Source organism: Chionomys nivalis, chromosome 2 (assembly GCF_950005125.1).
Source record: "Chionomys nivalis chromosome 2, mChiNiv1.1, whole genome shotgun sequence".
NCBI lineage: Eukaryota > Metazoa > Chordata > Mammalia > Rodentia > Cricetidae > Chionomys > Chionomys nivalis.
Genome location: NC_080087.1, coordinates 118,953,547 through 118,971,436, shown reverse-complemented (window position 1 = coordinate 118,971,436; position 17,890 = coordinate 118,953,547). Strand labels below are relative to the sequence as shown.

At 46.3% G+C, this 17,890-nt stretch overlaps 1 protein-coding gene across 2 annotated transcripts in view; it reads right to left on the bottom strand.

The window, feature by feature from the left end:
* Positions 1 to 7,596, bottom strand: part of Epha4 (EPH receptor A4) — a 146,505-nt gene extending 138,909 nt beyond the window's left edge. For both annotated transcript variants that reach the window (XM_057754124.1, XM_057754134.1), the window contains exons 1-2: positions 7,438 to 7,596; positions 4,198 to 4,265 (exon numbers count right to left, since the gene is read on the bottom strand). In XM_057754124.1, coding sequence (XP_057610107.1) covers positions 4,198 to 4,265; positions 7,438 to 7,528 — 159 coding nt within the window. In that variant the 5' untranslated portion in view covers positions 7,529 to 7,596. The remainder of the gene's footprint in view (positions 1 to 4,197; positions 4,266 to 7,437) is intronic.
* Between the last annotated feature and the right edge of the window lie 10,294 nt (positions 7,597 to 17,890).

The following is a 17,890-nucleotide window of genomic DNA, read 5'->3' as shown; positions in this document are numbered from 1 at the left end:
AGGGAAAAAAAAAAGTATCTTATGGGCTATTAGGGGTCTCTTGCTATTTTCTTGAGAAAATCCCTCCACCTTGCTGCAACCTCCCCCCATCCCCACACACTGTTTCCCCTTTCCACCTAAAATCAAAAGGCAAGAGTAGACATAGTACTTGTGGTGGTCCAGCAACCTTAACGTCAGCTATTGCAAGAGCCACCACTTCAGGTGGCAACGGCTCACACATTTATTCATGAATGAAACAAACCTGTATGTGCATTTGTTTCAACCACTAAACAGAAACCTGCAAATGAAGGGCAGGAAGCATTGAGTTTGCCAAAGGAAGATAGCCGTTAATAAGCCACATTCCTGTCAGAACTTTGCTTTCTAATACTTTTTTAAAAAAATTATTCTCTCTCTGTCTCTCTCTCTGTCTCTGTCTCTCTCTGTCTCTCTCTCTCTCTCCCTCCCTCCCTCCTTCTCTCTCTCTCTCTCTCTCTCTCTCTCTCTCTCTCTCTCTCTCTCTCTCTCTCTGTCTCTCTCTCTTAAATCATGCCTAGTCTTTAAAGGAAAAAAGGGATATCCCACCTTGTTTCCACAGCCTTAGGAGACAGTACATTTCCTGACTGACTCTCAGAGACACACTATCACAGGAATAGAAAACTATTGAGAGCCGGCATTGAGTTACAGTGTGTGCGCACGTCCTTATTTTTAAAACAGAGACACACAAGGAAACAAGAATGAATGAACGAGTGCTTCGCTTCCAGTTAGTCACAGTCAGGGAAAATTAAAATAGTAAGTGATATTTATGACTGAAGGCCCAAGCAAGAAAAATCAAAAGGGGGCCGGGCTGTTTGCTTTGTCCTCTACTTCCTAACACATGGATGTTAATGGTGGCCACTCGCCATCCTGAGAGATTCATTTTGAGTAGAGTGAAAATCTCATCCCTCCTGGAGTTTTAAAAGCTAATCCTAAAATGGGAAAGGCAGTTTGGGTCACACCTGACCCCTGGCTTCTTCTCGACTCCTAGACAGCCTCCAATTCTTCATTAACATTTCAAATAATGCAGGGTTGATATAGATCTGGCATAGATCATCTTAAGTACCTAACAGGAATATAGTTAGAGGGAAAAAGAGAGTTTTGAAAACTTTGTATTTCACAATAGCACTTTCACTCAGTCTGAGGAGATCCACAGAATCTTAATCGCTCTTTTAACAGGTTCCCATCCTTGAACTGAAAATTATTAGTGGACGGAAATGCTGCTTCATGAAGGGCCATAACACACAAAATTATGTATCCGATTCCTCTATTCCCGCTGTAAAAGCTGGAACTGAAGTGGTAAGTACCCTGTGGCGATTAATTTTTGATCTATAAGCAAGCATTTACTTATTTGGGGGAAATGCATGTAAATCTAAAAATTAGATTCTCCACCAAAAACACCTACTCAGTATGTTCCTCATCTCAGAACAAAGATAAACTGGAAAAGCCTGTTTATTAATATAAATGGAAACAATGGTCTTTTTAGAGCCCCCGGGGGGTAATTCAGGTCAGGGAAATGTCTATCCTGAACTGTGGTGAAGACGGGCGGTGGTGGCGCACGCCTTTAATCCCAGCACTCGGGAGGCAGAGGCAGGCGGATCTCTATGAGTTTGAGACCAGCCTGGTCTACAAGAGCTAGTTCCAGGACAGGCTCCAAAACCACAGAGAAACCCTGTCTCGAAAAACCAAAAAAAAAAAAAAAAAAAAAAAAAAGACACTGATTCCTGCCCCATGGCAGATATGAATCCTCCCTTAGTTGCCTGTTTCGTAATCACCACCAGCATTAGCATCTCAGCACACCTCTTTAAATGGGCGCAGTCAGAAAGAAAGGATTGCCCAGTTGTATGCTGCCAGTCAGAGCCAGCCTTCATCTGTCACCATTCCCCTGTTCTACCATTCCCCTGTTCCTCCTCTGGGACAGGGAGGCATCTCTGACTCCATCCCTGGTGGTTCTGGGAAGTCTGGTTTCTTTTGTTTTTAAAATATATTGCAAGTAAATGCCATTATCAGACAACATTTCTGTTTCCAACAGAGATGAGAAAACACTCTGTCAGCAAGGAGAGAGTCCTGAACAGCCAAGAAAACTCCATGTTTCCACCCTCAACTTGGAACGACTTTCCCAAGACATCCATCAATGGATCCCCAGACTTTACTTTCATTCTAAACCTCAAAACTATTTCAATTGGACTTAAAATTTTTGAGAGTTTTCTCAACGGCAGCTATGTCTTTAGATGACTATTTTAAGTTAAGCTTTTAGTTAGTGTATAAAATAAAGGGTTTTATTCTGACATGTATATACGTATGTACCACAATCCCTTGATGTATGTTAGCAAAATTTCATGTCTGACCTCTTGTGATAACAGCTGAAGTATTATTCAGCTTGTAACAATGGAGAAAAAGGTACCTACTCAAGTCTATAGAACGTTCTTGGTTGTGACCAGTAAGTTATGTATTTTTTTAAAAAAACAGATTTCAAGACATCTAAAAGAAGTCAGAGTCTAAAATACGTGAGAGCAAGGACTCTTTCAGAAACCCTACAAAGGACGGGGAGAAAAAAGATGTCTGCATACTAAATTGCAATGAAAGTTTCCTAGAAAGCAGACGGAACATAGACTAGACTTTCAAAAGTATCACTCCTTGGTTTTATATACGCCAAGTATATATTTAGTGAAACAAGTTAGGTTCCAAAAGACCTTAGCTGTGTTCTCTCTTCGTGCTTGGGGCAGGGAGAAAGAGAAAGGAGGCTCCTTACACATTTTAGCAAACACAGACCCTTTATCCTTGGTTTTGTTGGCCAGCAGTTGTCCTCACTGTAACCCAGGTGGTGAAACTCCTGGGGAAGCTTCCCCTGACCAATGACCAGCCCAGAGTCTAGGATTAATACTAAGTCTGACTCCCAGCAAGATAAAGCTGTACGTTTCTTCCCATTCAAAGGATGAGGGCCATTGCCTGCAATCAGCACTGACTATAGCCTGTCTACACTACCCAGAGGCCTGCCAATCACTTTCTCTCCTAGATTTTTTTTTTTCATGGTTTGGGAGACAGAATGGAATTTTTCATCAAAGACCAAATCTACAGCAGACAGTCAAATTCAGAAAGAAAAATGGGAAAGCAAGGTCGCCTCCATTTTATTTATAGGGCCTGCTTTGATTCTGCTTTTCCTTTTCATGACTGTTTAATTGCTCATTCTTAAGTTTTAAAATACATATTATATGATCATATCTATGAATCCTTTTGGTTCTTTTTCAGTTCTTTATTCAACTCTCGGGTGCTGACTGGGATCACAATGTTTGCCTTGCAAGACTTCTAATCTTTGCTTCTCGTTGTTTTTGATCAATAGACTCAGTCATAAACTACCATGCACCCAAGGGTCAGATGGCTTGCTTAAGTTCTAAAGGATGTCAAGTTATTTCAGTTTGGCCCCAGTCAGACTTGTTCCCATAATGGATTCATTTGCTACTCAGGGGGATGGGAGGATGTGGCTGCTGAAGTGAGTAAATCTTATCCTGGAGATGGTCATGGGGAGTTCGGCACCCTCCCCAGCTGAAAGGCGGAATGCACTCTTGTATTTTATAATCAAGCATCCCCGGTTTGCAGTGAGCCAGATTTCAAACGCTTAAGCTTTTCCGATTTAATGCCCAAAGCCAGGAAGGTCTCTTGGATTTACAAGGCCTCTGGCTCAAGCTTCCTCAACCAGCAGCGGACTTAAGGTTATGACCATAAGCTAAGGAAAGCAGCCTCCCCACTGCTTGGGTGGGTTGAATTGGAGATGTTTTCTTTCTGCTGTCTTTCTTACTCTCCCTCTTCATCTGGAAGCGGAACAATTGCTCTAAAATTAACCCCGCCAGGACTCCATGACCACCAGAGTAATAGGCATAAATTCTAATTTGGTCCCCAGATCGTATTTCTTGTCGGTATTTCAGTTTTAAATAGGCATCTAAGTCTATACCTCCACCAACATCCTAATTTCGAAGCCCCTTTCTGCCCTTTTGGTTTCTAGCTCTTCCATGACAGAGGTATCCGAAGGGAGTATTGGATTTCTCCAACAAAGCGTAATTCACTTCATAGGCCACAGCGGAAATCTGACCCCCTCACCACAATCACCCAGAATCAAGCCATTAGCCTCTCAGAAAGTGGCTAATCACTCCTTTCCCCCTCTTGACCAGAGAGGGCCTCAGAACTTACCCCTCCTTCCAGAGGGCTGGCTATCCACCCAAGCTCTCCCTGAACAGATCTGGAATCCAATAAGGTAACTGCAAGAAAAAAAAAAGCACAAAAAACACAAAGGAAAATAGATTAATTTCCAATTGCAAAAAAGCCAATAATACAAAAACCATTTGCCTGAGCGTTTCCATATGTGTTGAGGGTGCACATATCCAAGCTGATCAAAACTCAAACTTGGTCTCACTTATGTAAATAATCACTCCTCAGTGGTCTTCTCCTCTCTTCAAACCTGCAGGTTCTTATTTATTTAACTTGCTTAGCATTTAAAATTCCATCCCAGGACCCGATTGATTCATTTTTTTTCTAGAAAGGATGAATAGGGCATCTCAAGCACAATTCAAACAAAATAAATATATCAATGTAGGACAGCAACACCAGAGAGCAGATTCTGCATTCATCTTTGTCTGCTATCTACTAGATGTATCTGTTTTTGTAAGCCTCAGATGACCACATAACTCACCAGCGGTGGTGACAGACCCACAAGTGAATGCTATCAGAGGACCCAAAGGGTCATGGAAAAGGCTCTCCTCCCCACTCTCCCCCCAATCCACCCCCCTCATCAACTAAATTGGCCCTAGGTATAGCATCCGCTGCTTTTTTAAATATCAAAGTTCCAGAAAGAGGGAATGCCGGATGGGTGGGGTTAAAATGCAAATGTGTAGAAGTGTCCTCTTTTTCCTAGGTCCTTTGGAGGACAATCGAGATGAGCCCTCCAGCCCCAGGAAATGGCTGGTTTGAATTTTAGGTATGGAGTGCTGCCTAATGGATTTAATATGCTTGCGCTACACCTAACAGCGGGCCTCCAAGCTAGGGGGAAGGGAGAAGACGCCTCCAGAGCTGTGATACCCTTCTCGGGGTGGGATAAGGCTCTGGGTGCTGAGGACATTGAAAAAGAGGCAAAGAATTCAAGACCTATCCACGTTGCCTTTCCCACCAAGATCTTCAGGCCTGGGGTCGAAAGGCCCGTCTAAAAGGGACCCTTGGGTTATTAATTTGATCGGGGAGGCTGGCTCTTCAGGCTGGGGGAGGGGTGGGAATGAGAGGCCTCTGTCCTTGCGGCCCAGTACCCCAACTCTCAGTCTCACCCCTAGGACGTGGAATTCAGCCCACCTCCCCTCATTTTACCCCTCAAATCTAGGAAGTTCGAACCAGCTCCTTTGCCCTAGTTCTCCGAAAGGTCCTGTATTCCTGGGGTCTATTAATTATTTTAACATGTAGAGCCTTCCCCGGGTCGCTCCGGGCTGGAGTTGTGCTCCCTCCTGTCTTCCCGATCCCTAGAGAAAAGGCCGCTACATCCACTTGGATTTATGTAAGGTGGATTAGGGACACAAAGGGAACAATAAGACCCAATTTACAAAAAAAGGGAGGGAGTAGGAAGGGAGGGTAAAAGGGAGAAAAGGAAACGTGACGGGAATAAAAAGCAACAAAATGAATTAATTTTTAAGGGAAGGAGGGGCAAGAGGGTGCAGCTCTCCTCCACTTCTTTCAACATAGCCTACAGTTCCATCTAGCACCTTTTTGTCTAGGGTGCTCAGTCTTGTTTCCCAAAAGAAAAAAAAAGGGAGGGGGGGAATAAAGGTAAGATGAACCCTAACCCTAACCCTAACTATCCCCACGTCTCAGGCGAGAGAGGTCTCAGGGGGCACTTAACAAGTGTGTGAAGCGGCCAGAAGAACACGAGGAACGCGGTTCCGCTCATATGAAAAGCCCCAGGGACTGAGCGGCGGCCGCTGCCGAGTTGCTAATGTGAAGCCACAAACCAAGGGGTGAGGGGGATGCAGAGGAGAGAGATGACCCTCCTACCCCCACCACTCCCTCCTCCACCCCGGCAGTGTCTGTGGGCAGGTGTATGACAGTCTCCAAGCCTCCGCCGGGAGAGCTCCGGGTACCCTCTGACTAGTAGCCAAGCCTAAGTTGGTTTTTGGCTCCCTCCTTCGGAACAGAAAAAATGATAGTGGATTGCACAGGAATAGAAAGATGGACAGATGCCTGGGGAGACGGAGGATGGATAGACGGGTGGAAAGATGATAGATGGATGGATGTTTGTAGGGAGTGGGAAGAATCGATGAGGCAGACGTACAGCTAATGTACACAGGTTTGGGCACGATCATAGGCCGGAGCCCACGTTCACACACTATGTGCACTCGCGGTACCCGGCACAAATCGTCCAGGTCTATGCAGGCATCCGCGCCAGGCACACATTTGCACACACACACACACACACACACACACACACACGAGAGAGAGAGAGAGAGACAGACAGACAGACAGAAACAGACAGAGACAGAGAGATAGAGACAGAGAGAGCCCTCTTCTCCCTCTGTGCCCATCAGAAACTAATGGTCACTACCTCTCTCTCACCTCGGACAGAAAAAGAGACTAACAATCCCTCCAGCACGCCAAAACAGAAAACAGCACCCAAAAGGGTCCCGTCGGTCATGCACGTCCTTTCTAGACTAGTCCAGTGCACCATTCCGGAGAGAGAAGCTTAAAGTGGGCCGTATTTAACTCGCTGGCTGGTCCCCTAGATTTACAGGATGATCTAAAGATCTGGGGTAGGGGAGAGGTAGGCCTGAGATTGCAACATCCAGGATGAGCGGCCCGGTGGAGAAAAAGGTATCTGAGGCCCAGGGCTGGAAATCAGGTCACCGGCGCCCGACAAGCGGCGCCACCACCGCTGCGCTGCGGAGACCAGGCAGCCGGGTCCCGGGAAGCGCAGCGCTGGGAAAACTTTACAGAAACCCGGGCTCCCAAGGCTTGGACAAGAGACCGAGCGCTCTAAGCCTTCACTGCGCTCCACAGCTGCGTTTCCCCTTTAGCCTGGGCTGCTGATGGGGAGGACTCGGAGCACACGGTTTTTTGTTTTGTTTTGTTTTCAAATCCTGGTGTTAGCCCGTGTATCCCCTCGGGGCTCCTGGAGCCGGCCCTGCAGGCGAATGCAGATAAACTTTGGCCTTTCGCTACAAACTTGGGTAGAGCGGCAGCTTACATCGGTCACCCACTCAGTTCAGGCTGCCTGACCGTCCTCTGTTTCCCCTTCGAGAACCCCTCTGACCGACACCTTTCTCCGGAGTGGGGACTCAAGGCTCACGCCGCGCTCCCCCCCCCCCCATGCTAACTGGCTCAGAGCTCCCGAAGACCATTCATCAGCTAATCACCCTCTCCGGGTGCCCGACCTCACAAGGGCTGCCGGGCTCTTACCTTCATTCGCGGGGTATACCCTAGAACCGGTGACAGCGTCGCAAATCCCAAAGAGAAACGAAAAGAGGACGAAATAGAAAATCCCAGCCATGGTTCGCCGGTGCCAACGCTGCTCCTGCCGCTTCTATCCCAGTGGAATAAATGCTTAAGTTAGGAGTGCAGCAGTCTGAAGACATTGCCAAGAGGGTGGGCCAGGGCTGTGACGTATGCCCGCCAGTCCGGAGCTCACGACCAATGGTAGTGCAAAGAAGACGCCGCGGCCCCACCCCCACAGCGCAGAGCCCGCCCCGGGTCCCGCCCCCTCCAGCCTCCGCAGGGCGCAAGGTCTCCGGAGGCTGGAACCGCAGCCGCGGAGGGTCTCTGCCCTGGCGGGAGTCCGCGGGCCTTGTCTTCCGACGCCGCGGGGCTCGATCCCCTGGACGACCGAGGGGAGACTGAGCGGACGGTGGGGAAGGCCAGAAAATATTGGTAGCCTTCCCCCACTAGTTAGGCGGTGTGAGGGCTTGAAAAGCCTCCCGTTGAGATGAAATAAGTCTGAAGTTGACCTGCACCTTGGCTCTTGTCCCTTGCTGAGGTTGTCAGGTGGCCGTACCGCCCGCCCCAGTTCAGTTCGGGCGCTCTCTGTCGCACGCCACCACAGCTACCCTCTGCCTCAATCCCCGGTTTTGTGTCTTTACGGCGCTCCTCCCTGGGAAACGCTTCGTTGTAGGGGGTCTTTCGTAGCCCGTTACTCGTTTCCTTCTTAGTCACCCAGCCAAAGCGGCCTAGTCGTCTCCAGTGTTTCTCCAGCAGCAAGGCGCAGCCACTGTCCCCAGTCTTTCTGTCGTCGGAAAGCGCCTCCTGTCCGGATTCGGGTGTTCACATAGACCGAGCCCAGAACCGGACTATGCAGACTAAAATCACCCCGCGACGGCCCAGGAACCCACTGTGCAGTTTCCAGGGAGAGTCCCTGGAACCAGGTCTAGCCATTCTGGGACACCTAGGTGTAGACAGGAAGGGTGTAAGAGTGCGGACACCTGCTGCACAGACGGGCAGACTGAGGAGGGTCGCAAGCTGCCTGAGCAGTCACCGCGGCTCTGAGCTCCGACGTCTCCCGGTGCAATGGGGACAGTCTCCCAGGAGACTAACGTGAGAGGCCCTTCACGCAGAAACTTGCCCCACAGCCCCGGGATGTCCTGGGTGCCAACCGTCGACCTTTCAGGGACGCAGGCACCCTCCGACCGCGGTCGGTCCTCAGATGCTCAGTCCACTGGAGAAGCCACTTGAGCGCCAACGGGAGACAGCAGCTCAGCGAGCTACCTGGTGACGAGCCCCGGATGCAACTGGGTGGCTGGTCCCCAGGCGTTTTGAGGGTTGGGATTCCAAAAGGCGCGCCTCCCTTGCTCCCCTCAAGCCGCCCCTCCTTTGGCTCCCTTCCGGGCCGGGTTTTCCTCCTGCAACTCTGGGTCTCAGCCCAAAAGCTATGCCAGGAGGTGGAGGAACCTTGCAAACCGCGGGGACAGAAGCTCTACGTGAACCAACCGCGCCACCTGCCGGCCAGATGCAGGAGCGCGCGGGCCCGGAGCAAGACAGAACGGACAAAGACGCAGAGGCGGCAAGACAGCTGGTCCAAACCCGGCTAGTAATTTATTTATTCACCTGCCCAGGTCCTGCCATACTACGGTGTGGGAAGTCCTGTCGCGTCTCCCTCCACCTATACCACGAAAGATGGACTCGAAAGACGTTTCGTGGAGAAATTTCGCACTCGACATTCGACGGATTGCTTAAGTAGCTTGTCCCTCAAATGGGAGTCTGAAGTAAAAATCCTAAGGGCATGGCAAGGTGTGGAGCCGAGAGCAAACGGAGCATGGCTTCAGGCACTTTCTGGTTATTGTCGTGGAGAACCGATCGTGTTTCCCTTCCAGGCAGGGCTCAAGACCTGTGCTTGCAAACTCAGACCCGGGTAATTACAAATTTTACTTTTATAAAAGGTGAGAGCGCTTGGAGAGGCCATGGGCATTAGCTGAGTTGGTGGCCCAGAGGGACAGGGCATAAGGCTCGTGGCATTTGGCCTCTGCAGTGAAAAACCTATTGGAATTTCACCCACAGGGAAAGTGGCTGTCCGTTGTTGTAGCTACTGATTTCACATCAGTGAAGCGGGGGCGGGGAAACTATGCACACGGGAATATATGTGTGTGTGTATGAATTATTAAAAATAACCGCGCTAAATCCCCCTAAGAAAATCTCGATTCTTTCGTGTGTCTTTCTGGGTCTTACAGAAAAAATAAATAAAATAGATAAATAAATAAATAAATAAATAAATAAATAAATAAAAAAGATATAGGTTCTTGCCATTTGGCAGACAGATTCAAATGGGAAAAGAGCAACTCAAATTCTTAGAAAACATTTTTAAACAATAGATGCCGGTTGTGTCCCTGCAGGAGAGCGAGTACTGTTTATTATCTATAGTTGAAATAGAAAACTACCTGCCTGTCTCATTGAAAGCAGTAACATTTCCAGAACACACACCCCACCCTATGTGCTTACTGCATGTTAATGGTCTCTTCCCTCTGCGGATGCCTGGAAAAAGCAAGCTTTCCCCTGCTCCCCCCCCCCCTTTTTTTTCAGTCATCCACAGCAACCCAGCTGTTAGGAGAACCAAGAAACTACAGCTAACTGGAGAAAAGCACACTGGTGAAACCGCTGGGCTGCCCTCATTCTTAGTGACCGCCGAAGGGACTGCTCTCCTGTCTATTGGGACAACATAATCTGACAAATACGATTCTTTCTTAAAATGGTGCAGAAATGAAAGCTTAGTATTGGCCCTGTTGACCACAAATTCAGAACCGTACAGTGTATACTCTAACACCCTGGGGTTTCAAGTGCGCCTATTTATAGCAAGCCAGGAGAGTCACATAAACACAAGAAAATGCTGTCGTTGCAGTTACAACCCAAATCACCTAAGGTATTTTATGTATACCTCACGGGGTATGACATACACCTTTAGTCCCAGCACTCCAGAGGCAGAGACAAGCAAATCTCTTGTGAGTTCCAGGGTAGCCTGGTCTACATAGTGAATTCTACCAAGGACCATATCTCAATACATACATACATACATAAAATAAATATAAAATTAAATAACTGGATTTATTTAAGGGAAAGGACCCTGCTCATAAGAATTCAGGTATAGTTTGAGAATGCTAAGATACATGTCAAAGTATATATGCTAATAAGCATACTGAAAAGGATAATTTAGGTAAACTTTTGTCCTTTTGGTATGTTGCCTACCACTAAGACGCGAGCTACAAATTAAACTGCTAATGCTGAGTTGAATTAAGGTTTAAAAAATGTTTTGTTTTTTAACATTAAAGTGTGTATGTGTGTGTATGTGTGTGTGGTGTACCATATATTTGAAGGGACCTGCAGAGTTCAGAAAGGGCTTCAGAGGCCCTGACATTGGAATTGCAGGTGGTTGTAAGCCACTTGACCTGTGAGGGCCTGGGAGTTGGGGGAGGCTGGGAACCAAACTCTGGTTCTATGGAAGTGCAGACGGTGTTTTTAACCCATGAGGCGCCTGTTCTGCCTCCACAACAGTCTGTGTATGGATAAAATAATAACTGTAGAAATGATTACAGTGAGAGATCATTAAGAACTTCAAAGTCCCACGAGGACCTAAACCCTCAGATTTTCCTTCCGTGCTACGTGAGAACAAGGGGCCTGAGTTGACAAATTCCTGGAATGGAAAAGGGTGGAAAATGATTTTGAATCTCTTCCCTTCTCTCACTGTTGACTGATGACAGCTGACCTTGTCTCTCAGATTCCTGGTGATTCACCAGGATTTGAAGCCGGATTGTATCTCCAAACACAATAGACGTGAAAACAACCAAGTAAAACAAGAAGAAAGGGTGTTTAAAGGTCACTGATAGCTCTCACCTTCCCCAGGAAAACCTTTGCGCTCCCAAATACCACATTTGGTAGGCTTCCTGGGACCCCCCAGGAAGCTCAGTGAGAGATTTCATTCTTTGAAGTCCAGGCTGTGGCACAGTGTCTTATGCAAATGAGAAACAGGGCTCTTATCAACCCTTTACACCTGAGCGGGAAAGATGGCAGCAGAGCCCAGATTTGGGTGGATCAGGAAGGGGAAGTAGCCACAGTAAGAGGCCTTTTGGAGCACCAAATAGGCAAGGGTTGGCTAAAGTATTCCATAGGCTAATGTTTGGATTCTCCCCACTTCCTTCCAACCAAGTTTTCTCTTGTGCTGGCCAGTGTAATGTATACTCTAAGACCCAGGGATTTTCAGGTGTGCTCCTATTTATAGGAAGCCAGGGGAGTCCCATAGACACAGGCAAGTGCTACAGTTGCAACTACCACCCAGGTCACTTGCCTCAAAAATAGAATACTTCACCAGATGTGGCGCACACTTCTAATCCCAGCACTCCACAGGCAGAGACCAGCAGATCTCTTGTGAGTGCCGAGGTAGCAGTTCCAGGGTACCAAACACCTTGTATGGAAGGTGTCACAGGCTCCTTCTATGGCTTGTGAGGATTTGTCACCTTTCATGTGGTCATGTGAGAGACCAGAGAAATGGCCACAAGTCTCTCCTCCTGCTGCCCCAAAGGATGGTGAAGAGAGCAAGGGCACAGACAGGAACCCTCTGGGCAACCCTGCCCCAGATCTAGAGAGCCTTTCACCTAAGTTTCAGATACCAGGGGTGGGTGAGATAGAGGTGTAGGGGAGGTGGAGCTGGGGGGCGCGGCAGAATTCAGATCAGACACTTTGTATCTGTCTTGGACTGCACGGTGAATTCCAGTTTAACATAAGAGTTACTTTATTTATTTTTTTAACATGCCCTAATGGAGTGTAAAACAATCTTTACTCTGCATCTTTCCATACAATATCTATGATACAGGTTCCCTCATTTTCATGCAAAATGTGAAAGCCAACCTGCGTGGCACAGTTATTGAAAGTCTTTTTGAACATATTTATGTGTGTATTTTATGTATATGAGTGCTCTATTTGCATGAATGTCTGCATCATGCAAGAGGGCATCATACAGTAGAAGGGATCAGATCCTGTTATAGATTGCTGTGAGCCACCATGGGCTTGTTGGGAATTGAACTCAGGACCTCTGGATAAGCAGCTGACACCCTTAACTGCTGAGCCATCTCTCCAGCTCCCCATTTTAATACTGTAATCGCCGAGGCAGGATTACTAATTGGAGATTGTCATTATTTTTTTTATAATAAACTAGAAGTCGTGTGTGTGAGGAAATGGAGTTTGTACAATTTACAAAAACCACTTTAAGAGAGAAATAATTCTCTGCTTGGAATATGTAAGTTCATAAGCTTACAACTGCTGTCCCTCCCCACTCTCCCCCATTTTTTTCCTTTGAAAACATGGTGCCCAATGGCAATGAAATTCTAAAAGAAAGTAACGTTGATTATGACCATGTTTTTGCATGGTGAGGATTTAAGTTCAGAGACCTAACTTCCCCTCCCCCACCAGCCTAAAGCATGTACTGATCATTTATTTCCCACTTCCCAAGCAATCTCTGGCTGTTCCAAAAATGTTGAAAGGCCAGGATCTCTGTTTTGTTATGCATCAGATAAAGACTTTGAAGGTTTCTTTAGCTCCTGGAATGAGCATAGTTCTGGAGGAAACGCTGCTTTCAGGGCTGTATTTCTGTTTTTATTTCTTCAGCCCAACCGTGCATGCTGGCTTCTTCCCTACAATGACTGTGCTTCTCAGAAGAGGCACATGATCTCTGTGAGCTCAAGGCCAGCCTGCTTTACAAAGTGAGTTCCCAGGGACAGGCAGGAATAAACGAACAAACAAAAAGATGGGGCTTCTGGACCATCTTGTCAAAATTACTAAAGCTATGTAGCTACGACTCCAAGAATCACGGCGTAGGGCTCCTTGTTTTTCTGAATTATATACCACTTAAACGCCAACTGAAAACTAATGAAGGCCTCTTAAAGCCAGACCAAATTGTTTCTCCTCTGGAAGTAATACAGAAATGCAAATTATCAGCATCGGAGTGCTTGGAACTGGCATTGTTTAGAGGATTGCTTGACACATGTTTAAAGCAATGGAGAGTTCCTAGAAGTCTAACTCAGAAGCTTTGTGACAAGCACGTGTCCTACTATTTTAAACTGCTCCCAGGAACCCTCTTGCCCATAGGTACCTGGAATCTCACATGATGCTGTGTATGTCTGCATAAATGAACTGGCTAAATTTAGGCGATGGATCTGAAGTAAGGAGTAAAAAGAAACACCTAGAAATGGACCAGTGGACTCCCACTGACATTTGAAACATAACAAGTTTTGTTCTTTCTTCTTTGTATTTAACTCCTCATAGGCATTCGCCCCAGCCTCTCCTCTTTCTAGATGGTCAAGATGTGAAACATTAAGCTTGAAAATCTGAAGAATGGTATCCTTGTGAACTTTATGATAAATAAGTTTAGGAAGTAACCCCTTAGCTGTTTGACCTGTGTGGGATTCATCTTTGCTCTGCAGAGAGGATTTATCTGTTCTAATGGATGTAGAGTTTACTGCATGCGACTTCATCCTCACTGCTGTGTTTGTAGTTAGTAGGTGGAGTAGTACACATGTAACTACTCCCAGTGTCTGTCACTGTCATCTCTTGGAGCTCTGAATTATAAGGACCTTGAACAAGCACACACAGTGGAGAGTCAGGAGGATTCTGAAGTACGTTCCCCTTAAGAGCAAGGTCTGAGGACTGCCGTCTCCATCTGCCTATTTGTATTATGGGAGACACCTATCAGAGGTAATTGTGCACTGGCAGGAATGAATCAGGTCCATCCTACCAAACGGTCAGTTTACTACAGCTCAGGAAAGCGGGCCTCATTTCCTCTGGGATATCTTATTAGGACCTCACCCTAATCATCTATGGTTTTCACTCGGATTTTTCAACTGAAAATGTATTGGTAAGCGTCTAGCTGTAAGCTGTCCCCCCCCCCACACACACAGGTTACAGGTTACAGTTACTCCAGAACTCACAGCCCAGGTAGAAAGAGCAGCGTGCTGCCAAGGCGATGAGAAAATTGGGCCTGCATTGTGTCTTCCCACATACAGCTTTCTTTAGTGATGCTCTTTCCACCTCTCTTTACGGGGTGCGTTTGTGCGTTTGACAGCTATCTGTTTCTAGACCACGGTTCTTCTTATTCGAAAGACCCGACTTAAGATGGGCAAGCTTTAAAGTTCTCTCCCATGTGTCCTCCACGTGGTTAATGATCACAGGGGTTCAGCTCTGGAGCTTTGGAAAGGCCCGCGATTTAGAAGCTTCCCCTGCCTGCCTTCTCTCTCTTTAATCTGCTCAGCTCTGTCTTTGCCGCGCCCACCTACACACAGCTGTCCAACCTTTCTGCTGTCAGTCAAGTGACAGACTCGGGTAGAAGCTTTGTGTGCCAAGGCCTCTTGAGGCCCGGCACCTTATTTAGATGGAAAGGGAAGGGGGCGGGGGAGGGAACAAGAGCGATTCTTCCAAGGCCCGGGGTTGAGGGAGGGTGTGGGTGGGTGTGTGCGCGCGCGCGCGCGTGCATGAGTAGACGACTGGTGGGGGGGGGCTTTGGTGCAAAGCGCCTACAGAAACAACTTTCTCAAGCACACCAGAAAATTCAAGCATGTATACCAGCCCCCAACATCTGCAGCCCAGAGACAATGTAATGTAAAATCTCCCTGGGAAGCCAAGCATTCCAGGACCGGTGGAGGCAAAGGATAAAACTCCCTTGTGTCCCTTAGCAGAGCTCTGTGCTGGAGACTAGCCCTAGCTTCTCTCTTAGTTTGGGTGGTAGAGGTGTCTCTCTTTTCCTTGGACTGTCTGCTTCTTAGCTGGCCTGGAAGTACTGTTAATGTCTCTTTCTACACTTACTCCAAAGCGTTTGGTTTGGCTAGCTGGAATTGCCTGAGGACGGTTCTGCTTCTGATTTTGTACGGATTTCATCCTCTGAGATTCGATGTCTTAATACTGGGAGGAGGTTGCACGTGGTGACAAGACGCCACATTACTGAGATGTCTCTATTTGGACGGCAGATGAGGTCTTACAGCTTTGGAAATGAAAACTCCAGTCAGTTGGACTTGGGTCACTTGGTTGCTAACCTGAATTGAGACATTGACTTTATTCAAATTACTTTTTTTTTTAATTCGATGCCATTCCCATTAGAGTTCAGTTCTGTTTTGTTTTGAGACAGGATCACACTATGTAGCTCTGGTTTGCCTGAAGATCACTATGTAGACGAGGCTGACTTCTAACTGGTGGTCCATCGTCTTGCCTCTGTCTCCTGAGTGCTGAGATTACAGGTATGGCCACCTCGCCTAGCTGAATTGTAGTCTCGAAAACTTGACCTCATATTTCCAGTCAACTGAAGCTCAGGATTTTCTCCAATATCCTAAATTTACCATAAAAATCACCAGAAATCCTAACATTTTTCTAACAGTAAGTGGATTTTTACCTACTTGGATATGAATTATATTTGCTTCGAATTTAAGGTAACATGAAGGTATAGAAACTAAAATAATTATAATTTGACCCAATAGTGTATTAAAACCAACTGTTTACTAGCTGTATTCAAGGTTTTTGTTTTTCCTATTTTGTTTTGCTTTTACCGCAGACCAGGAAGTAAAAAGAAACAGCTGTGAGAGATAGCTATTTGAATATTATAGTTTGTCTCTAATAAGAATCCTCTGTGTTGCTGTGTGTCTAGGAATATTATCTGTCTCTCATCGGGCCAGGTAAAAGGCAGGCAGCCATGACTCAGAAGCAACATTGTAACCAATAAGCCTGCACAAACAACTTTACAATCCCTAGCTTGCTGGGGATGTTAACACAGATGCTGGGCAAATCCATGGGGAATGTTTGGCAAATGTTTGCTCCACGGCGGCTCTAAAACTTGTTGAGTGCAAAGCTAATAATTACGAAGTCACAATAATTTGGGGAGTTCTTTTTTTTTTCCTGAGCACAGTTGCTCTTCAAAAATGTTTCTTTAACAAAAAAAAAAAAAAAAAAAAACCTAGTATAAAAATAGGAAAAAAGTGCAATAGATTCTGGAAAACCATGTGTGCTGTGTGCTCATATACATGATAGAAGACCGGCAGACAGCAAAAGCAAAAGCTTTCAAATTTTAAAATTGAAGCCCCACTGCACAGACTGTCCAAGGATAATTTACCTGTTTATTATTCTGTAGTGCTTTGCGCTTCGTGTTCTGATATAACACACATGTATAATTTCAATCGACCATCACTCAGGGTTCAACTTATTTTGACAGTTGATTAATTTTCAAAATCCCTCCGAAGTTGGAGGGAGCAAATTGAGTAGTGCTCGGAATGAATATCTCAAAGCTCTGGGACCCCCCAATAATTTACAGTCAGTTCCAGGGAGAAGCGGGCTTTTAGGAAAGCACCTTCTCAGGAAAAGAATGGTTGTTCCAATTTCAGTTTGCCTTGGTTTGGTGTATTCCAATGCCAAGTGAACCCAGAGAGTATTTGTACAAACCTTATACCCATGCGTGTACACACAGGCAATGAGTGAGTTCCTATGAACCCTGAAATACTGTTTGTCAGCAGCGGGGCTTCACCAGCTACAAAGAATATACCTTCCATGCAACATCTGTAGCAGTCTGGGCCAGAATAAACACAGTTTTTACGTAGGAGGGAGATGGATGGTTAATTGTTAGAGGGGGAAAAAGAAACTCTTTGAGAATCAGCACCCGTAAAGAAATGGGAGCGTATCTCAGTATGAGTGTTGATTTTTTTTCTTTTCAGTCCATCATGCTGATTTTTCTCTTTGACTCTTTCTTCATTATGAGAAACATACGTTTTCCCACGTCCATTTAGTAATCTATCACGGGAAATAATCATAAAAAATAAGTTTCAGGAGGTATACGTGTGTGTCCTTACTGTGTGTGTGTGTGTGGGGGGGGTCCCTACTCTGGGAGACGAGTCCCTACTGTGTGTATGTAGAGTTCCCTACTGTGTGTATGTAGGATAGTCCCTTTTTTTTTGAGTTGTTACAGGTATAGAGAATATAGTTCCTCCCAGCTGTGGGAAGCTCTAGTTCTTTTTGGAGATTGCATAGGATTCACATTGCACTGCCTTTTGGGTCTATTCATTAAGCCCTTTTGGGAAATAGATGTAAACTTTCTGTGGCTTTCTGTCTGCTACACCAAACGAATGACTGCGTGTCATGCCAGCTTGGACAAATGTGCCCACTTCTGTAAACAGACTTTTTCATTTCCCCTCGTCCCTGCAGCAAACTTGCCATTAGGGGAGCTTGACCACTGTCCCCTCAAACCGCAGACATTTGTTTCTTCTTCTCACTGTTTGTTTTACCCCAGCAAACAGAAGAAAGAGCTAAAATTTCCAACACACACAGCCATCTTAGCCGGTTACAGCTGGCTGGCTGAAGAGTTTAGCAGCTTAGAAGACTCAAATTGGTGGTTACAATGAAGCATAGGGAA